This window comes from Nerophis ophidion, linkage group LG02 (genome assembly GCF_033978795.1).
Source record: "Nerophis ophidion isolate RoL-2023_Sa linkage group LG02, RoL_Noph_v1.0, whole genome shotgun sequence".
NCBI classification, from domain to species: Eukaryota; Metazoa; Chordata; class Actinopteri; order Syngnathiformes; family Syngnathidae; genus Nerophis; species Nerophis ophidion.
In genome coordinates, this window is record NC_084612.1 from 17,908,076 (window position 1) to 17,932,094 (window position 24,019).

At 38.1% G+C, this 24,019-nt stretch overlaps 1 protein-coding gene across 2 annotated transcripts in view; it reads right to left on the reverse strand.

Moving 5' to 3' along the window:
- LOC133537431 (FERM domain-containing protein 5-like) overlaps positions 1–24,019 on the reverse strand; it is a 138,643-nt gene that overhangs the window by 16,488 nt on the left and 98,136 nt on the right. For both annotated transcript variants that reach the window (XM_061878441.1, XM_061878447.1), the window contains exons 4-12: positions 22,281–22,359; positions 13,259–13,356; positions 13,038–13,161; positions 8,241–8,328; positions 5,659–5,747; positions 5,415–5,478; positions 2,838–2,929; positions 2,695–2,769; positions 2,531–2,599 (exon numbers count right to left, since the gene is read on the reverse strand). In XM_061878441.1, coding sequence (XP_061734425.1) covers positions 2,531–2,599; positions 2,695–2,769; positions 2,838–2,929; positions 5,415–5,478; positions 5,659–5,747; positions 8,241–8,328; positions 13,038–13,161; positions 13,259–13,356; positions 22,281–22,359 — 778 coding nt within the window. The remainder of the gene's footprint in view (positions 1–2,530; positions 2,600–2,694; positions 2,770–2,837; positions 2,930–5,414; positions 5,479–5,658; positions 5,748–8,240; positions 8,329–13,037; positions 13,162–13,258; positions 13,357–22,280; positions 22,360–24,019) is intronic.

The following is a 24,019-nucleotide window of genomic DNA, read 5'->3' on the forward strand; positions in this document are numbered from 1 at the left end:
CTCTTTATTAATCAGTTTTTTAGAGTCTGTCTACATGATGTTCGTTTTGGGATGTCCCACGGTCTCCAAAAGTATCATAATTGATCTTTTGAAAATGTACACTGTTTACATATACATTTTAAAGTTGTTGCCACTATTTTTTTTCCAAGGCATGGTCCAAAATAAACTGTCTAAACATTATGTAGTATGGGTGCTCAATTTTTATTATTTTTGATTTATTTATTTATATGTCTTTTCAAGAATCTATTTGTAGATCAAAACATTAATAACTAGTGTTGGCTACGCTGTGAACGGAACTCTTGCTGCTGTGTTGGATCCGCTTTGGACTGGACTCTCGCGATTGTGTTGGATCCATTATGGATTGAACTTTCACAGTATTATGTTAGACCCGCTCGACATCCATTGCTTTCCTCCTCTCCAAGGTTCTCATAGTCATCATTGTCACTGACGTCCCACTGGGTCATTATTGTCACCGATGTCCCACTGGGTGTGAGATTTCCTTGCCCTTATGTGGGCCTACCGAGGATGTCGTAGTGGTTTGTGCAGCCCTTTGAGACACTAGTGATTTAGGGCTATATAAGTAAACATTGATTGATTGATTGATAGTGTTGCTGTCCAAGCTGGGACTTGGTTGGAATTAGGGTTGCTCTATTTTTTTTATTAGATTGATTAACATGCTTTAGATTTAAAAAAATACAAGTTTAAAAATATGTTTTTTTTGGCCAACACCGCTCCATATAAGTTGTACGTCAGGAGCCAAGAGGAGTTTTTGTTACCTGTAACGTGTTTTGAAAAGGTTTTATTACAATTTATACACTCAATGATATATTACAAAAATCATGTTGAATGGAATCATCACCTGAAGAATTGGAATTGAATCGAATCCTGAGGTGCCCAAAGATTCCTACCTCTGTTTGAAGCAGGAGCTATAGATAAGATGTGGATTAAAAAAATAATTTAATTTTACACATACAATACTCTTGTTTTACAATAATTAATCTGAAATACTGATTCAAATTATTACATTTGTTATGGTTTCATTGTAAACATTCTATAAGGTGGCGTCATATCCCCATGCTTTGACAGAGGCATCCCTATTTTGAAGTTTCCCACATCTAAAAAAATATATTTGATTTTAACTATTAAGAAAAAAAAACACAAATAATAACTATAATAATAAAATGTAAATGTGTGTAAGTATAAATACAACTAGAATCCAAATTCGAACATGATAAAAAAAATGTGAATACAATGCTGGGAGTCTTTGGGCTACCCAGGATTTGATTCAATTTTGATTCATAGGGTGGCGAATAAATTTAGAATCTAATCCAGATATAATATAATTCTTGGTTAAAACCGATACTAGTAAAATTTGGTATAGTAATTATAATAAAACCGGTAAGCAAAATAGGTTACATGTTACGAAACCTAATGTTTGTTGCTGACGTATAAGCGAATAAGCATGGAGTTGGCCTAAAATAGCCTTTTTAAAAATTGATTATTAACATTCGACATTTGTTTTCTAAATTTTAAAACATTTAATTGATTAAAAAAAAAAAAAAATGGATCAAATTATAGAACCGGGTTGAACAAGAATCAATTGGGTTGTAAATCACATTTTTGGAGCACCCCTACAAATTTGTGCTATCCAACCTGGTGTGTGTAACTACGCTTGAGCTATTTTACATATGCACATTAAACAATGAACCAGAAAAATGAATCAGAACGTATCCTTTGAGTCTGATTTATTTTCTAGTTCAGTTGCCAGTCTGGTGGTGTGCTCAAGCAGGCATGGGAAAATGCAGATATTGCATCTGCATAAAAAACAGTTTGCAAAAAATGGCTGGCATTTGTGTAACACCATTCACTTTACAGAGCAGTTTAAAAGACTTAATTCGTTCATAAAAGTCACATCTGCTGGAAGCACTCATGCAGCCCCTCGACCAGATTTGACTGTCGGTGAGACAGAAATAGCTCGCTACGCACTTGTGTTTCTTGCTAGTTAGACAATAATGGTGGTAAATGCCACAATATAAAGAAATACAATAGTATAATTAAACATTTCCCTTGTTATGGTCAACTGCACAATGTTATTTCACAAAAAAGTAATTAGTGCAAAAATGACAAACAGCATAATGTAACAGAAATATTAATGTCGACTAAACAACAAACAACTTCCAATGCGGAGAGATATTTGTGAAAAGAATTAGTGTGTCTGAGTGAGCAGCAGCAGAGAGAGCGAGAGGTTTGTTGTTGCACAGACAGACTCGGAGAGATGCTGCAGTAATTTGCTGGACGTAAAGATGAGACACTGCAACAAAAGCATCGATCCAATACCAATACTCTTCTTGGTATCTATGCTACTGTTACATAAGTTGTGCACTGACTATTTTAAAGAGTATCCAAGTTTCACTTCTATAGTATTATCCCTTGAGAACATATGTGATAAAAATGCTTGCATTTTGGAGATACTGTACAAAAGAATTGCCAACATTTCGTGAGGAGATTATCAGGTAATTGGATTTCTGACCTGTGAATCTCAGGCGGGTCCCTTTTAATTTTGGCACTTTGCTCCATGACTTCTTTTGCAACCTTTCCACTAGGAAAAACAAACAAACATACAACGCAGACACAAGCTATTCCTCAATGATCTCATTCAGTGGTACCCGCCATATTTGTGTTTATCATTGTCACCTGTATCTGAAGCGACTACCCTTGAAGAAGAGATTGCTACTGGACACTGTGCGCACTTGACTGGACTTCTCCAACCTCATAGAAAAAAAAAACATGTCTCGTCATTTCGCTGTGGTCCAGTTTGTTAATGTCATGTGACTCACTTATAGAAGGATTGATTTTCCACACCGCACTTCCAGAGGTGCTTACAGGCCTCAGGGGTTGGTGCAAAGTAGGTCAGTATGATTTTCTGTTCCTAAAAACACAGTATTGGTTGAGATATGTTGGTTATTGTAGTTTCCTCAGAGCAGCTGGACTACAAAAATCCAAAACGGTTCTTTTGAACACTCATCAAGTCACAAATATCCTCGTCATAATTTTGAGCCAATCCTCTTCAAACGTGCTGTAATTATTTACCATACGTCACAGTGAAAACGCCAATTTGTTTTAAATAGTAACTGTGATAGGACTAAAACAGTATAGAGTATTAAAATATATTACAGGAAGCAAAGCCTACTACATTGTTGGGGTCATTTATTTTCGCTGTAAATAAATATATGGGCTATTCCAACAAATCTGTATAAATTGTATACAAAATCCAAATCCCCACTTACCTCCAACCAAAAAACTTAAAAATTTATGATACACGGCTATATATATATAAATATATATATATATATATATATATATATATAGATGTATATATATATATATATATATATATATATATATATATACACACTGCACTCAAAATATGCATTCGGCCATCAAATTGCAACTTTTTTTATATACAAGTTTCCTAAGCTAAAACTAATTTAAGTAACAAGACTGAAAGTAACAGGAGTGATTATTATTGCATAGAATTAGCAAATACATAAAATATTGCCACATAGTATTTATGTTGAGACAGGACTGAGCTGAGATTTTAACCCCCCATCGAATATACAGAAAACAAAATGGTGATAATTTACTTGCAAATCTGAATGATAGACCTGAGAACCATGTGCCTTGTGAAATATGTTTATATGTTAAGGAGTGACTGACAAAACAGGGACATGATTTAGAGTGTGAATTTTACTTAAAACCAAGAAACAAACAAAAAAATACATTCAAAGTATAGTTTGTAGAAGGAGTAAGAGAAATACATAATGAAAACAAAGTTGAAGGGATTAAAATGATCACATTTAATGATAAAGTCAAATTTTAAGAAACAATTTACAAACAAATGTTACAAACTATTTTCGCAGTTTTTGAGGTAGTTTAAATACATTTTTAAATTGTATTTATTAAATGTGCAATCAGATCAAAACGAAGCACAATTTACTGATATTGTATTGTATATTTTTACACTGTTGGCCATTACTATAGAAATATATATATATATATATATATATATATATATATATATATATATATATATATATATATATATATATATATATATATATATTTTTTTTTTTTTTGCGAAATATAAATTGAAAGAGGAAATTAAACCAAATGTCTAGGTGTAATGATTGATGATAAAATGAACTGGAAATCTCATACAAAAATATACAATATAAGGTGGCAAGAAATACATAAATAATCAATAAAGCTACTAATGTGTAGGACCAAAAATCTGAAAAATGGGGAAATAATTACAAAAATATGCTTCATTCACTAACCGTGTTACAAAAAATCAGATAGAATAAAACATAATGTTGGATATAGAAAACTTACAAACCCTTAATTTATTGAATCAGAAATATTGGAATTCCATTATATAGTGAATTTGCAAACAGCTAAAATTCATGCACAAGAACGTACAACAATTCTTTTCAACGAAAGAGGAGAAATATAACCTTAGAGAAAAAATTTTATTCAAAACATTTGTAATCACGTACAACACTTAAAACCTTTAGAATATTTGTATTTGGAATTAAATTATGGAATGAATTAAGTAAAAAAAATCAAACAGTGTACTAATTTGATCCAATTTAAGAAACTGTTCAGACTCAAAGTGTTTACAAAATACAAGGAGGAAGAAACATTCTGAACTCATTGATAGTCTTATTTATCTTTACTTACTTCAATAATTATTATTTATTTTTTATGTTATTATTTGTGGATTATATTGTGAATAAATTGAGAACAGGAAGTGAACAAAAGTGTTAGCAATTGCTTTGTAATGGAAAACAGGTAGGATAGAATAAGCTCTGCTTCTTCCTACTTCCTTTCAAACATGTTGAAAAGAGAAACTGGAAATGGTGATGTATCATGTAATTGTATGCATGTTCGAAATCAATTTAAACTCAAATTCAAAGTTTTGTTTCTGTTTAGGGCTTGCTTGGATGGATAGCAGACAACTATGTCAGCGTGTGAATCTGAACTGGCCGCGTATCTGATATCCTCATAGGTGTGAAATGCACAATAAAAACATGCTGCGTCTGTCAGTCACAGCTCGGGGCTCGCACTGATGGTGAGTCAGTCATTATTTTTTACAGAATGTGTCGTCATCAGTGTTTTTTGCGTAGTATTTTGCCTGGAATTGTGTTTTGGATGTCATTTTTTTACCACACGCTCTATCAAAGCCCCCAACCAAAACCAAACAAACACTTTCAATCTGTTCCTATATAACACTTTGATGTTCGATTGTTCACTCAGAGCATGTAACCTCATAACTTTAATGATATCAGTCAGATGCAAAGATGACAAAAGGTACTAGAAGTGTCAATCAATGTTGTGTACAGTGTGTACAGTACCTCTGTCTGACTTGCATATATGTGGAATGTTTTTGCCTCAAACTTCAGCTTGGTCACCTCATCCCTAGATACATGACAAGCACAGACATGTAAACAGTGAGACATATAAAGAGAAAGAGGTGTACGACCTGTTCATACACAGGTCTTGCCTAAATGTTGTCGTACAGTGGGCCCTTACAATGATTTGATTGTCAAATGGGTTTGATCATTATCTCTAATATGCACTTTTCTAGTTAAAACTCACCATTTAAGGAAATGAATCCTCCTGTTTCCTTGCAGTACGGTGAATCCAAACGGTGTGAATGCTAGAAAAGCTGGATTACCAGACACGTCCTGACACCAGATGAAGAATGTCATTAAAAATAACAAATGGTACTCAGAACAGAATTCTACAATTCGCTTTAGCACTACAAATTACTACAAGTCATAATATGCCAAATCTCAAATGTCATCCAAATACAACCACATACTTGAGAGCAGTGGTTCGCAATCATTTTCTGTCGTGCTTCACTAAAGGACAGTTTTTTTTGATTGGTTACACGTATATTTACATTACATTAAAAACAGGCAGCCTGTTCATTACTTTGAACACCGTTATCTCATAGCTGCAGGCATAGATGGCAACAATAATACTGAAAGTCCCCCCTGGCACTTCACTGTGCCCACTCCACTATTTGAGAAGTAGTGTACCATTTGTGAGTATTTAACAAAGTATTTTGCAGGAGATCCATCAACACACACCTATTTGCGTGCTATACCCCAATGAATATAAGACAAAAACTTTTTTAACGCAAAAAATACCAAAACACTATATTTCAATTAAAAAAATAAAAATAAATAAAAAATATGTATATATACACATATATATAATTGTATAACATATATATATATATATATATATATATATATATATATATTAGGGGTGGGCAAATTAATGCGTTAATTACGAACTAACTCATCAATCTATTAACGCCGACAATTATTTTATCGCGCATTTGCGTATGTTGTTTACATGCTTTTATTTTGTTAACGCCTTTTCTTATAAAGATGGCGGCGCCCGGATGGGCTTCGGCGTGGAGGGGCTGTTGGTAAAGATGGAAAATTTGGCAAAAATACCGGACAATTCTGCAAATTTCATGGCTGGCTTACAGCGTGGTCACTCCGGGATCACTTACGACCGCCAGACAATTCTGGATGTGGATAGATCGGGCCGTTTTGGACTGAATGATGCATGCTTGCTAGACCGGCTAGATAGCATGGGAATACTTTGCCGGCTACATCCACCGCCTGTGAAGCAGCGGACTATATGTGTTGTCTGTCTATGAATAATGCAGACGAGGAGTGTTGGCTGAGTTCTTAACGTTTGCTTTCAGAGCGTGCATATCACAACATACAAGATGCCGTCATGGCGACACACAACCTACCGCGCATGCTCGTCACGCCTGTTGCATGCTGGGTAGGGTAGTTCTTTTTTTCCCTGGCTCATAACATCACAATATAGTACCATGTATATCCATCCATCCATTTTCTACCGCTTATTCCCTTTTGGGGTCGCGGGGGGCGCTGGCGCCTATCTCAGCTACAATCGGGCGGAAGGCGGGGTATATGATGCGTTCAGTTTATCAAAGCACCAAGCAAACAATCGGAAAATTCCCATCATATCAATTCCTAGATATGGTCATAATTATTTTGAGTGCACTACGCATAATAAACACAACATTATTAATATTGCTACTACGGATAATTTAATCAAAAATTCCCTAAAACAGCCCACTACCTATAATATAGGTTTTTTAAACATAAGATCCCTGATAAAAAAAAATGTTCCTGCTGTTACCTCAGAAATTGCCTGTTCGGATGTTATGATTGTGGCTCAGAGATTTGTATGTAGATTATATTTATTTTCCAAAACAAACAGGATAACTTAAATACCCTGGCAGTGGAAATAAGCTTAAATGTTTGTATTTACATTTTTTGGGTTGATTTTCATAAAATATGCTATTTAACTGCTACTGTTTAACAAGTACTGATTTGAATTGTGTTTGCACAACAAATGTTTTGGCGCTTTTGTTCATGTGGGAGAATATTCCAATAAAGGTGCACTACACACTACTTTTGAATTCATTATTGGGCTTTGCGTATACAATGCAGTTAATCACGATTAATCAGAGAAAAAGTGTGATTAACTTCGATTAAAATTTTGAATCGTTGCCCAGCCCTAATATATATATATATATATATATATATATATATATATATATATATATATATATATATATATATACAGTATATATATATACACACACATATATATATATATATATATATATATATATATATATATATATATATATATATATATATATATATTTATATATATATATATATATATATATATATATATATATATATATATATATATATATATGTATATATGTCTTGATTGGATTATCCAAAGAATAGTGCTCGATACCGTGGTAGAGCGCAATATGTATGTGTGGGAAAAATCACAAGACTACTTCATCTCTACAGAACTGTTTCATGAGGGGTTCCCTCAATCATCCTGATATATATATATATATATATATATATATATATATATATATATATATATATATATATATATATATATATAACATCTTAAAAATAGCAGCATTGACCCACTTTTTTCCACTGGGGTTCTGACTGACTTTAACTCCAACTGTTGGTACTAATCTCTACACCCCCAAATATACAGTAGGACTACCTTGAATTCCGTTTTTCAGTCGAGTCAGTAGAATATATTTTTGGGACGAATGTGAATATATATTAATGTGATGCCCCCACCTTGCATGGATGCGGGTCCACTCCATACGTCTCCAACATCTGAGCCTTCTGGAGGAAGTTAAGCTCTGACGTTTCAGGACTTTGACCTCTACCAAAAAAAAATAAAAAAAAATGTTTTGTCAGCAACACCCTAAGTTGTATTTGACATGCCTGATGCTATTAAAAACTATAGAATGCAAGAGTCCTAATGAGGCAACCTTTCATCACCCCAAATTTTTAAACTATACAAAAGTATGCTAATTAACATAGAAGAAATTTAAAGTACTAGTTGTGTGGAAAAACAAGATGCCTCTATATTGAAACTATTATTATCTATATCAGATGTATGACACTTCCAAAGTTTGCAAATAAATAGATATGATCAAAGTAGTATCATTCTCACTGAGATTTCCGAGCCATTTTAAGAGATGAGGAAGCCAGAGACGTCATCGCGTGACGTAGTGGTAGGAACCACAGATCCCTTCCTCACCAAAAACAATGCAAATCATGCATTAAGAGCCAACAACGATTACTTTAAAAAAAAAAGATGATCCGGAACCTTATATTGTTGATGCCAAATATAAGGAGGATGGGCTACAAGTTTGAGAAGCTCTGCTAAACAAATACAGCTTTAGTGAAACACTATAGCATCATGTATAACTATTGATAAGTCCTAAACAAGAAATACAAACTACAAGCATAATAAAACGATAGCGCACTGTACAATGTCTGCTCTTACATCGATGGCAATTGATAAGATGTCCATATCTTCCCGTTTAGATGAAGATTCATGATCCACATTAAGGTTTAACAAGGAAGTCTCAATTGTGTGTGTTTGTCCCCATTTTTGCGTATAAATTGAATGTCACACATGAACAACTTGTAGATTTATGGCTAAATCCTCCTAATATCCAGATGACAGACATGATTTATAATCTAGAATAATTTTGCCGAGCTGAGACGTGATGATGCTGGAGCAGCAGGACATCGCGGCCAGCTCACAGTAAAGGAGCAGAGGGCGACTCGGCTGTTTGCATCATTGTGCTGCTAAGAACTAGTGTGTCTGCGTTAGCGCTTATAATAACAACTTTGCTAATATATGGTTAATATTTAGGTCACTATATGTATAAAAAGTATCCTTGGCGGGTTTTGGATGGTTATTTTGAGGGTTTTGTGGGCGAAATAGAAAGCCCCCATTGACTAGATTGTTAGCAGACTTTTTATGTATTTATTTATTTACAACTGTCCAAAACTGTGCATCAGTTGGGGACATCTCTGCGCTGCTGACCTGTGTCCGCTTGGGATGGTCTCCTGCTGGCCCCACTATGGACTGGACTCTCACTATTATGTTGGATCCACTATGGACTGGACTTTCACAATATTATGTTACACCCACTCGACGTCCATTGCTTTCGGTCTCCCCTAGAGGTGGGGGGGTTACCCACATATGTGGTCCTCTCCAAGGTTTCTCATAGTCATTCACATCGACGTCCCACTGGGGTGAGTTTTTCCTTACCCTTATGTGGGCTCTGTACCACGGATGTCGTTGTGGCTTGTGCAACCCTTTGAGACACTTATGATTTAGGGCTATATAAATGAACATTGATTGATTGATTGATATATAAAAATGAAAAACATAAGTGTTCATGTTTTATGAACATCACTGTCTAATTTTTGCGTATTGACTGATCTGATACTATTGTCAGAGTACAGAAGCGTTCCCATTGTGACATCAATCTCCGGAAATATATTCAGAATGGCTGACTGAATTTACGGTATTTTGTGATGTCCAATTGTGTCTGTACATACTTTGCGGATTGTAAATATGACTGAATATAGTTTAATGGATACAATGAAACACAATTAAGCATACAAAGTTAAATTGTTTTTCCACTCTACTGGTACATTAATGAGTGGTTGGAGAGCTCAGTGGGTAATGATGCTTGCTCTTTGAACATGTGGCCGTGAGTTTAAATCCCAGTCAGGATGAATGGTAAACTACCATAATTATAGTTTGTAATAAAATATCGTATGTGCATTATTCTCCATCCATTTTCTACCGCTTGTCCCTTTTTTGGATTCAAGGGGGGTGCTGGAGCCTATCTCAGCTGCGTGCATTTCTATTCTATTTCATATTAACTTACAATGGTACCTCAACTCAAGAGTGTTTTGAGATGAGAGCTGTCTCTCAGCTAATTGTCATGCTTTATAATTTTAGCAAAAATGTGTGTTACAAGCACCCCCACCATTAGATGGCATAGCAAATGTTACAGTGAGCCCTGTATGATCCAACCAAAATATCTGGTCTTACTTGCGAGCATTAGCTTATAGCTAGAGAGCGACATAACTTTGCTTTCCAACCATGATGAGAAGGACAGTGAGTGTGAAGGACAGTGCTGAGAATTCAAAAGTGAAAGACATTTATCAAATTAAAGAAAGAAATCATCAAAAACATGAAAGAGCGGGCAGTCCGACATGGTAAAGTAAAGTACCACTGATAGTCACACACACTAGGTGTGGTGAATTTAACCTCTGCATTTGACCCATCTCCTTGTTCCACCCCCTGGGAGGTGAGGGGAGCAGTGAGCAGCAGCGGTGGCGGCACTCGGGAATCATTTTGGTGATTCAAACCAAAGCAGTTGGAGCATGTCACTGCTAGTCGGAAGCAGGATGAGTCTAACGCCAGCCAAGGATGTTGCAATAATATATCTAAATGGCAGACATTTATCAATGAAAATATAGAGAATGTTAACGTTAAAGTACCAATGATTGTCACACACACACTAGGTGTGGCGAAATTATTCTCTGCATTTGACCCATCACCCTTGATCACCTCCTGGGAAGTAAGGGGAGCAGTGGGGAGCAGTGGGGAGCAGTGGTGCCGCGCCCGGGAATCATTTATGGTGATTTAACCCCCAATTCCAACCCTTGATGCTGAGTGCCAAGCAGGGAGGTAATGGGTCCCATTTTTATAGTCTTTGGTATGACTCGGCCGGGATTTGAACTCACGACCTACCAATCTCAGGGCGGACACTCCAACCACTAGGCCACTGAGACGGTAAAAAAGCTGCTGATGGTGTGTTTGACGGACAAAAGCAGCCAGAAGCTCTAGTTGTTAGTAGTGCATTTCATTGTATTTTTTCATAAAATGTTTTTTTCTTTTAAAAGGCATGTTACATGTTAAAATTGTGCTGTTTTGTGGGCCAAACACCAACTGAATTAATTTAAATTCAAATCAATGGGTGATTTTAGACACAAGTATTTTAAGGTAAGAATTGTGTCACAGAGCCATTCAAGATCATTAGTTGGGGTACTACTGTGTACGGTAATATCCATCCATCCATCTTCTTCCGCTTATCCGAGGTCGGATCGCGGGGGCAGCAGCCTAAGCAGGGAAGCCCAGACTTCCCTCTCCCCAGCCACTTCCTCTAGCTCTTCCCGGGGGATCCCGAGGCGTTCCCAGACCAGCCGGGAGACAGTCTTCCCAACGTGTCCTGGGTCTTCCCCGTGGCCTCCTACCGGTTGGACGTAGGGGAGGCGTTCGGGTGGCATCCTGACCAGATGCCCGAACCACCTCATCTGGCTCCTCTCGATGTGGAGGAGCAGCGGCTTTACTTTGAGTTCCTCCCGGATGACAGAGCTTCTCCCCCTATCTCTAAGGGAGAGCCCCGCCACCCGACGGAGGTAACTCATTTCGGCCGCTTGTACCCGTGATCTTAGCCTTTCGGTCTTGACCCAAAGCTCATGACCATAGGTGAGGATGGGAACTTAGATCGACCGGTAAATTGAGAGCTTTGCCTTCCGGCTCAGCTCCTTCTTCACCACAACGGATCGGTACAACGTCCGCACTACTGAGGATGCCGCACCGATCCGCCTGTCGATCTCACGATCCATTCTTCCCCCACTCCTGAACAAGACTCCTCGGTACTTGAACTCCTCCACTTGGGGCAGGGTCTCCTCCCCAACCCGAGAACCATGGACTCGGACTTGGAGGTGCTGATTCTCATTCCGGTCGCTTCACACTCGGTTGCGAACCGATCCAGTGAGAGCTGAAGATCCCAGCCAGATGAAGCCATCAAGACCACATCATCTGCAAAAAGCAGAGACCTAATCCCGTGGCCACCAAACCGGAACCCCTCAACGCCTTGACTGCGCCTAAAAATGTTGTCCATAAAAGTTATGAACAGAATCGGTGAAAAAGGGCAGCCTTGGCGGAGTCCAACCCTCACTGGAAATGTGTTCGACTTACTGCCGGCAATGCGGACCAAGCTCTGACACTGATCATACAGGGAGCGGACCGCCACAATAAGACAGTCCGATACCCCATACTCTCTGAGCACTCCCCACAGGACTTCCTGAGGGACACGGTCGAATGCCTTCTCCAAGTCCACAAAGCACATGTAGACTGCAGATAGTATAGAGCTGGTCCACAGTTCCACGACCAGTACGAAAACCACACTGTTCCTCCTGAATTCGAGGTTCGACAATCTTTTAACAACCCTTACAGTGTCTTCTGGGAAAATGTGGCTCTGAAAACCAATGAGATTGAGGACCCTGCTTTAAAAGAATAAAAGTAGAGGACTTCAAGTCAAACAAACCCCCTTGTCTAGCGATTGTGTTGCGTGTGTTAAAGCCGATTTATCATCCATAAAGGTTGACAAGTGGAGGCGCGGAATGATGACAAGGTTAAGGGTCAAATGTTTCGGCGTGTGCTTACAATACAGAGCACGGCTGCTAGTTTAACCTTCCCCTGTGTACTGCACTTCACACCCGCTTTGCAAAAACATTAGGGACTGAGCTGACAATTCCCGGCCTTACATCAACTCTGTCTTGTGTATGTCCGCTATGCGTCGCTCCAATTTCTCAGAGTGTTTTGGGAAGAACTGGAACTTGGAGCTGTAGCCCTCGGGGTGTTTTCCAGGATCGTAGTCACCGATTTCAGCTGACAAAAGGAAGACGACAAAATTTATGTTAATGGTTGAAATTAAAATGTACACCTGTACGATCAAATATAAGCTCTTCCCAGGGGACGGTGATACCTTGCAGTATATACGCAGCCAAGAGAGCAGCGTCTGAGGTCTTGCACAAGAGGCGACCGTGGTAGAGATCCCTCTTCACTTGCAGGAAGACCAGATATCTGCCATAAGGAAGACAGATTACACATGTTATGATCGACCACACATACAGTCAGTCTTAGGAAGAACGGCGTTAATTAATCACTCAAAGACGACACTTTGATGTCAAACTCCCTTAAGGCTGAATAATTCATCACTGCTGTATTTTGATCGACCGTCTACCATTGAAAAAGTACCACTGATAGTCACACACACTAGGTGTGGTGAAATTATTCTCTGCATTTGACCTATCCTCTCGTTCCACCCCCTGAGGTGAGGGGAGCAGTGATCAGCAGCGGTGTCCGCACTCGGGAATCATTTTGGTGATTCAACCCCCGATTCCAACCTTTGATGCTGAGTGCCAAACAGGGAGGCAATGGGTCCAATTTTTATAGTCTTTGGTATGACTCGTCCGGGGTTTGAACTCACGACCTACCGATCTCAGGGCGGACACTCTAACCAAAAGGCCATTTATTTAGATTATTTCCATTTTCAGGGGTTCTGAAGTAGTACACTTCACAGTTGCAGTCACAATATCTATGCACACATGTAGGCACTATTACAAACCATGCCATGTGCGACGCACATTGTGGTATGCTTTGGGATCATGAGCTGTTCCAAGATCAGTCTGTACCTTCCATAGAATCTGATTTTTAAATGTTTTCTGGAAAAGTTTAATCAGGATTTAATTTTATTAATCCTAATATATGACACCAGGGTATATTGCAAATTATTAGATATTAGATGACATATTTTGGACCCGCTTGCATTTACCCTGAAGTTAGCAAACTTAGCTGCAGTAGTAGTTTATTTTGGACATGTTAAACACAACACAAAAGTAAACAAAAAAATAATAATAAATAAATAAAATTATCATAATAATAATACAGTAAAATACAGATATAAAACATATAATTCACGATGTTAACACATAAAAGATGAAAATTATACATAATGATTAGGTTTTTCAAATCCAAAAAGGAGTGGGAAGGAGTAAAACGTATTTACTCCCAACCCCTTATTTATATATTAACTATCTAACTTTCTTGTCATTATCATCTATACATTTATTAATATATCGGTCTTATTTTAGTATGTATATTAAACACATTTGTGTGACAAACATACATATATATACAGATGGTACATACATACACTGTACAAGTACTAAGTGACAGTAACACCAACAAATAAATACATGAATACCTGTCTGATAAAAAAAAATATGTAAGCGCTGTATGATTGTTAAAAATCTTCATTCTTGTAAATATTTATCTGTATCTCTTTTTAAACTGAACTATGGTTGAACATTTTTTAAACCCCACATTCAAACTGTTTCCATAATTTTACTCCATTTATAGAAACACAAAAGCGTCTTTGTGTTGTGCACATATTCTAGATTTTGAGATGGGATTTACCTCTTAAATGATAAACCCCTTTTCTTTCCCTGATTAATTTCTGAACATTTCCAGCAAGTATATTACCAAGTAAACACCCTTGGGTAAATAACCGCCCATGTCCTAATAGTCGCCTGGGGTCTGGCTTTCAACTTGATATTGTCATGTTAGACATTTTCATGAGGTAGCCTTTCTTTTGTCCATTTCTGATCGCTGATGGCTCATCAGTTGCAAGTGAAGTGCACCCAAGTGGGCCGAGTGTCAAAAGGAAGTGGTCGCATTGATTGCCCGTTGAAAAAGTTAGTGCCGTTATTAAAATTTACAGAACTTTCCTCCAGAAGCCTTATCTTTGTCCTTGTGATGACAGATAAAACAAAAATGTAGCTGTTTGACCACAATAACCAGCTAATATGTTTGGAGGAGAAAAAGTGTGGCCCTTAATCCCAGAAACACCATCCATGAATTACCATGAATTGATTAACGTGGACTTAAACAAGTTGAAAAACTTATTCGGGTGTTACCATTTAGTGGTCAATTCTACGGAATATGTACTGTACTGTGCAATCTACTAATAAAAGTTTCAATCCATCAATCAATCAACCCTGCCATCAAACATGGTGGTGGTAGTATTATGCTCTGGGCCTGTTTTGCTGCCAATGGAACTGGTGCTTTACAGAGAGTAAATGGGACAATGGAAAAGGAGGATTACCTCCAAATTCTTCAGAACAACCTAAATTCATCAGCCCAGAGGTAGATTCTTGGGCGCAGTTGGGTATTCCAAAAGGACAATGACCCCAAACACACGTCAAAAGTGGTAAAGGAATGGCTAAATCAGGCTAGAACTAACGTTTTAGAATGGCCTTCTCAAAATCCCAACTTAAACGTGTGAACAACGCTGAAGAAACAAGTCCATGTCAGAAAACACACAAATTTAGAAGAACTGCACCAATTTTCTCAAGAGGAGTGGTCAAAAATTCAACCGGAAGCTTTCCAGAAGCTTGTGGATGGCTACCAAAAGTACCTTATTGCAGTGAAACTTGCCAAGGGACATGTAACCAAATATTAACATTGCCGTATGGATACTTTTGACCCAGCAGATTTGGTCACATTTTCCGTTGACCTATAATAAATTCATAAAAGAACCAAACTTCATGAATGTTTTCTGTGACAAACAAGCATGTGCTTCAATCACTCTATCAAAAAAAATAAGAGTTGTAGAAATTATTGGAACTCAAGACAGCCATGACATTATGTTCTTTACAAGTGTATGTAAACTTTTGACCATGACTGTATATCATATACAAAATATATGATATATGCTTATGTCACATGTATGTAATATAATAATACAATGTATACATGTGTAGGCAATATGTATGTACTGTATATACTGTATATTGTTACTTTACATGCAGTCGACTTTAGGCCCCCGGCCAATTTTTTTTAGCCCAATGCGGCGTCCGAGTCAAAAAGTTTGGACAGCCTTGTATAAGACAGAAAATGAGTGTATCCTAACATGGACGTCCCGTGGTAGTGATGCAAAAATGCGACTCCCCCGAGCAGGCCAAGTAATAAAAAAAGCGCATAAATGAAGCTCTCCTCTTAGACTCTCGCATGCTACTTTACTTTAATCATTTTATGCAGGCTCTTTATTGATGTGAGTGAAGTCAGCTGAAGTGGGCGAGCGAGTCACTCTCTCCCTTGTTGGCTCCATAGTGAATATTGCGTGAGATTTATTTGTGAGCAGACAGGGTAAAGGGGGTTGGTGTGGAAGCTCAGAGGCTCTGTGGCTTGTGCAGCCGCAAAACAATTAGTTACGTTGACAGGTAGGTCTCACACAGTCCAGCAGCCAGGCGTTTCCCACTGCAACATATAGGGAGGCACCATTAGATGCTGTGCAAAAATGTTGGGACATCTTTGCAGCTAGAAACAGCTTCCTCTCTCCTTTCTTGAATATGTTGGAGTGTGTCTGTGGGATTTTATTAGAGGTTTTTCATGTGTTTCTTCCACACCAAAGTCATCCTATCCACTAAGTTGGAAGCATGCAATTGTGGAGTAAATGTGGAAGTAGTGAAGTGAATTATATTTATATAGCGCTTTTCTCTAGTGACTCAAAGCGCTCTGCATAGTGAAAACCCAACATCTAAGTTACATTTAAACCAGTGTGGGTGGCACTGGGAGCAGGGGGGTAAAGTGCCTTGCCCAAGGACACAACGGCAGTGACTAGGATGGCCGAAGCTGGGATGGAACCTGGAACCCTCAAGTTGCTGGCATGGCCACTCTACCAACCAAGCTATACCGCCCCAATAGTAATAGGTCAGGACCAGGGTGTTCAAATGTTTTCCATCGAGGGCCACATTTATAAAAATTTAAAGATGCAGGGGCCGTTTTGATACATTTGAACTAAATCCAATATCATCCATCCATCCATTTTTTACCGCTTATTCCTATCTCAGCTACGATCGGGCGGAAGGCGGCGTACACCCTGGACAAGTCGCCACCTCATCGCAGGGCCAACACAGATAAACAGACAACATTCACATTCACATTCACACACTAGGGCCAATTTAGTGTTGCCAATCAACCTATCCCCAGGTGCATGTCTTTGGAAGTGGGAGGAAGCCGGAGTACCCGGAGGGAACCCACACATTCACAGGGAGGACATGCACACTCCACACAGAAAGATCCCGAGCCCGGGATTGAACCCTTACTATTCAGGATCTTCATATTGTGAGGCAGACCCACTAACCTCTCTGCCACCGTGAAGCCCAACCAATATCATACATAAGCTTAATTATCTGAAAAAAACATCCACATTTTAGCTTTGTGTTTTAGCTAACTATGTATATTAGTGTAATTTGTCTGACCTTGTCAAATGTATTCTTATTAATATCATTCTTTAGGAGTAATATTGCTATTTCACCAAATAAAACCTTATTAAATGTGTAGGCATACTTGAAAACTTATCATACATCATATCATAAGAATTTTGTACACGTGTTCATAATGACAGGATGCACTTAAACCATCGAAAATTATATAGAGCAGGGTTTTTTTTGTTTTTTTGTACATTTTTGACCTAGGGGACCAACTATTACACTTTTAAACTGAATTAGTAATATTACTCTAGATTTTAACCGCAGTCAATAATGATATCTAACCTTTTCTACTTTCGGTTTAACAGGATTAACCTTATGAAATGATATCAAATCATGTGTTAATCTCGAAGACTACTGTTTGGCTTAGGTCAGGCACATTACAAAAATGAATACTAATCAAGTATACTGCATAGATAAGAACATAAATGTAATACACAGTGTAAATACATACATTCTAATTAAAGTAATAATAAATTATAAAAATACATATGTTTCTTCAGTAAACTGTCAATAAAATTAAAGTGCAAATGAACATACAACTTCACCACTGTAGTCATAATTTTTGCGCTTGAGAAAGTCTGACTTCAGCTCCAGACTTTTTATGTTTGAGATTATTGTTACTGCCACAAGTGGTGTTAAATGGATTATACTGTAGCACTCCAGGGAGTGCACAAGGCCCAACAATGGTTAAGAAACATTGACATAGAGTGAGACACACAGGTCATTGGACATTTTGGTTTACGGATCCAAATTTGAGGGGAAGTTGGGCCAGTTCCATCCATCCATCCATTTTCTACCACTTATTCCCTTTCGGGGTCGCGGGGGGCGCTGGCGCCTATCTCAGCTACAATCGGGCGGAAGGCGGGGTACACCCTGGACAAGTCGCCACCTCATCGCAGGGCCAACACAGATAGACAGACAACATTCACACTCACATTCACACACTAGGGCCAATTTAGTGTTGCCAATCAACCTATCCCCAGGTGCATGTCTTTGGAGGTGGGAAGAAGCCGGAGTACCCGGAGGGAACCCACGCATTCACGGGGAGAACATGCAAACTGGACCATTTTTTGTTATATTTTTTTGTGTAATGTTTTAATCAAGGACATGTTTATTTTGTCCTTAGAATGTGCTGTGGGCTAATAAGAAACAAAAAACAAACAAAAAAACAGCCGCAGGCTGCATAAGGCCGCTGGGTCACACTTTATACACCCCTTGGCCAAGACCAACTCCTAAATGATTAGTTAATTGTTTAAAACACATGCCCATAATTTTATGAAAGTAAATACTAAACTGTAGAACAACATATTGAGAAAAAGGGGCAAAACTAACATAAAAAAGAAAGTAAAAGATGTATTTTTTGATGAGTAAATTTCATTTAATTATTTGAGAGATGTTGATAAAAATAAACATTACAAGAAATAAAAGATAGCCATACAACGATTTATTTTACAAAACAATTTACAAGAAAAATATGTAGAAGAAACTTGTAATGATATAATTGTGTAATTATAAACTTGTTAAATTTGTTTTCTCATTTCAAATATGCCTTTGTTCGATTATCCATCCATCAATCCATTAGTCCATCATTTTAGTTAAAAAAATGGCAAGTAAAAAAATATCTTGCTATTTATTTGGTTTTAGTTTAAAAAAATAAATAAGTAAATCATTATATATATATATATATATATATATATATATATATATATATATATATATATATATATATATATATATATATATTTTTTTTTTACCTATCAGTAGTTTTAGTTTAAATTGTCTAGAAAAAAAATAAAAAAATAAAATATATATATATATATATATATATATATGTATATATATATATATATTTTTTTTTTACCTATCAGTAGTTTTAGTTTAAATTGTCTAGTAAAAATATATATGTAATAGCTCACTTTTAGTTAGTTTTACTTTAAAAAGAAAATGACTAATAATAAAAAAAACAGCTCCCTTTTTAATTTTAGTTAAAAAAATAGCTTGCTTTTTATTTGGTTTTAGTTAAAAAATATGTATTTTTTAAATTTACCAGTAGTTTTAGTTAAAAGTGGATAGTAAAAAATATAATAGGTTGCATTTTAGTTAGTTTTCATAAAAATGTCACACTGCAGTGAGGGAGGTCCCTTTTTGGGGTTGTCTGGCGAACTTCCAGTTTTATGTTGAAAGTCTAATCCTCCTCTCGTTTCAGGGCACTTGCTCTTCCTTCTGTGTCACTGGTCTGACGTCTTTCCTGACTGCTTGATTGTGCTCACCTGTGTCACCCGCCCTCATGTGTGTGGTAGGTAGGTAGGTCTTTATTGTCATTGCAACAAGTACAACAAAACTTTGTTTTCAGCACTGTGTACAGTATATAGCCCTCTTCTTCCCTTGTCTTGTTCCACAGCCATGTCCAAGTTGTTAAGTATTGCCTTGCTTTATTCCTTAATTTCTTTGTACCCTCTGAAGAAGATGGATTTTGAGTTGCTAAAGTTTTTTGGTCAGTTTCATAGTGCTCAGCCTACTTTTTTCCCTCCTCTTGGAGCGCATTAATTTGCTTAGTCCTTTACAGTGTAGTTGGGTTATAGCTTTTCGCTTCCTTTTGGTGGGCGATTTTTTATTAGTTTTTGGTATAGTTAATCGTAGATTGTTTGTTTATTTAAAAAATATATATTTATTAGATCCGTGTAGATTTTGCTATCACCTTTATTCCCTCTCTCTGGATTGATTTTTCTTATATTGTTTCATTTTTACTCCAGTGTGTCTAGTATACAGTTTATAGCCATTTGTTTATTCACTTTATCTGAAGAGAGTTCTCAGAAACCGTTGAATAAAAGCCTGCGTCAATCGTTTCCCGTTTGCAACTGAGTCCTCATTTTTGGCAAGGCCTAAAAAAAAAAAAGTTTGATTAGTAAAAAAAAAAAAAAAAAAGCTAATTTTATAGGTTAAAAATGGCTTGCAAAAAAAGTTACCTAAAAAAATTATAAAGTAGCTCGCTTTTGAGTTAGTCCATCCATCCATTTCCTACCACTCGTCCCTCTTGAGGCCGTGGGGGTGCTGGAGCCTATCCCAGCTTCATTCGAGTGGAAGGCGTGGTACTCATGGCAGAGCCAACACAGATGGAGAACATTCATACTCACATTCACACAAGAGAGTCAATTTAGTGTTGCCACCGTGCTGCCCATAACCAGATATAAATGAAATAAAGTAATAAAATATCCATCCATCTTCTTCCGCTTATCCGAGGTCAGGTCGCGGGGGCAGCAGCCTAAGCAGGGAAGCCCAGACTCCCCTCTTCGCCACTTCGTCCAGCTCTTCCTGGGGGATCCCGAGGCGTTCCCAGGCCAGCCGGGAGACATAGTCTTCCCAACGTGCCCTGGCTCTTCCCCGTGGCCTCCTACCGGTTGGACGTGCCCTAAACACCTCCCTAGGGAGGCGTTCGGGTGGCATCCTGACCAGATGCCTGAGCCACCTCATCTGGCTCCTCTCGATGTGGAGGAGCAGCAGCTTTACTTTGAGCTCCTCTCGGATGACAGAGCTTCTCACCCTATCTCTAAGGGAGAGCCCCGCCACCCGGCGGAGGAAACTCATTTCGGCCGCTTGTACCCGTGATCTTATCCTTTCTGTCATGACCCAAAGCTCATGACCACAGGTGAGGATGGGAATGTAGATCGACCGGTAAATTGAGAGCTTTGCCTTCCGGCTCAGCTCCTTCTTCACCACAATGGATCGGTACAACGTCCGCATTACTGAAGACGCCGCACCGATCCGCCTGTCGATCTCACGATCCACTCTTCCCCCATTTGTGAACAAGACTCCTAGGTACTTGAACTCCTCCACTTGGGGCAGGGTCTCCTCCCCCCAAAAAATGATATGAAAAAATTGTGATTTTGCATTAAAATAAAATGCTAAAAAGTGAATGTCAATCAATATTTTACAATATGATACAATAATTTATAATATAATAAAATAATTAAAAAACAAAATATACATAAAGTCTGCTACTAACTTTATAGAAAAATTATTTAACTGTGCATTTTTTGGAAATCTTTTCCATTTGAATTTTTTAATTTTTTATGATTGCATGTAATAAAAGATAGTTTATGCCCCACAAGCTGTACAGTTTTCCACCTTTTTGTCTCAGGGCCTAATATGGGCTAGAAGCCATCGTCAAACTGTACTTTGTAATACCCAAACAGGAGCAAATATGCAGCAAACTAACTAAAAGCACATGGGAGTACTATCATGTGTTCATGTAGCTCATTTAATACATTTAATTAGTATTAGGGTGTGTAATATAAAGACTGATATGTTATCATCATGCAGAGACAGTAAGCTAAATTTAATAGTGACAATGAAGCAGCACAGCATGAGCCACATTCATACCTCGAAAGAGAATACATCTCACAGGTGCTTTGTGAACAAAAACAAAACAAAAAAAACCCACCACCTGCATGCTGACGTGTGAATAGTTGGCAGCTAAATAACAAGACATTGCTGAAGAACACTGCATTTTTTAAAGAGACATTTGAAATGTATTTCAGCTACTGCAAAAACCAAAGCAGTGAGGCGTTAACACGTCACATCGCTTTGCTTCAAATGTTCACTCTGCAGAGAGAAAACAGAGTTGGCATGCAAAGGGGGGTGGGGGGTGTCATCTTCCTCCAATCCACTCACCTGGTGATCTCCTCCCGAAGGGCGGCAGGGTCCGGGGGGTAGAACTTGACACGCAAACACATTGTGAAAGGAGGCTGAGCTGTGGAGGAAGAAGTACAAATATTTTTGACACGTTTAATAATGTTAAAGCACATTATTCACTAAAAATAACATTATAACGCATTAGCAATAGAACCAATGCTGTTATAACAGTAAAGGGTACACTGTTTGGCCAGCATTAATGTGAGTTAATACAAAAAAAATCACCAGGTGGTTGCCTACTGCCACAGTTGTTATTGTCTGTGTTTTTTGGAGCTGACGCTAATTAGACACTCCAGTGGTGATTTGCTTTTGTAGACCACGCGCTTGGCGTCCATAGGAGACCTAAAGAGGCATCAATTGAAGCACTACTTAGCTGCAACCAGCAGAGGCACTGTTGATTCATCAAATTCTGGGGACCCCATCCCACCCAAAACCATACTTGCCAACCTTGAGACCTCCGATTTCGGGAGGCGTGGGGTGGGGCGGGGGCGTGGTCGGGGCGGAGGCATGGTTAGGGCGGGGGACGTGGTTAGGAGGGGAGGAATATATTTACATCTACAATTCACCAACTCGAGTATTTTATATATACTTCATATATATATATATATATATATATATATATATATATATATATATATATGTATATATATATATATATATATATGAAATACTTGACTTTCAGTGAATTCTAGCTAGATATATTAGTTCTATCATATATATAAATAAAATGAATAGTTGAATTTCAGACGGCACCTATCAAATACACAGTAATAAAAACACAGTTGTTCTACTAACTGTACTGTGCTTGCTGGTTACTAAAAACAACAACAACAACATTTACCTTTCACTATTTGAGTAACCTTTGTTCTACTGTTTATTTCTTCATTTTGCTCGTCGACGGTGTAATATATTGGGTTGGAATCAATAACCAGGCAACGTGATGAAGTTACGTCTCTTTACTGTGGGCTTCAGAACAGACTCCCTCACTTGCCGTCAGGTGCCCAACACCACGTAAATCGATGGCCAATCAAAAAGCAACCCCATAACGCTATAGCCAACATTCACCAGGAGGTGGCAACAGACAACATAGAATCACTCTTTTACAGACGGCATCGCCATGGCTGTAACTTCCTCATTCCTCTGCTTCGTCTCCTTGGGTGTGCAGTTTTTTATTCAAATCCGTAGAGGTTGTAATGTGATTGGGCAGGCAAGCTGTTTATATAGTGGGAAAGCGGACGTGAAAACAGGCTGTCCCTACTCAGGTCCGCAAGGAGCTGGATGGGGCGTGGCCTCCAGCTCCGGCTTAATTTCGGGAGATTTCCGGGAGAAAATTTCTTCCGGGAAGTTTTCGGTAGAGGCGCTGAATTTCGGGAGTCTCCCGAAAAATCCGGGAGGGTTGGCAAGTATGCCCAAAACCCATTGTCACCACTCCACACACACACACGCACGCACGCACACACTCACGCACGCACGCACTCATGCACACACACACTTGGTAGGGTTACATGCAACTAAAAAAAATATTATTGCATAGATTTGGTCGAAACCTACTTAGCCCCTAAGTGACATGGAAGGAAAAACATGATTTGCGAGATCTTGCAAAAGTTTTTTTTTTCCTATGTCAGTGAACCGGAATAAAACAGACACCGTGATGGTGAACCGGAAGTGAAAAAGACAAAGCAATGGAGGAGGATACCCATCATCCGTGGGAGAAGTTT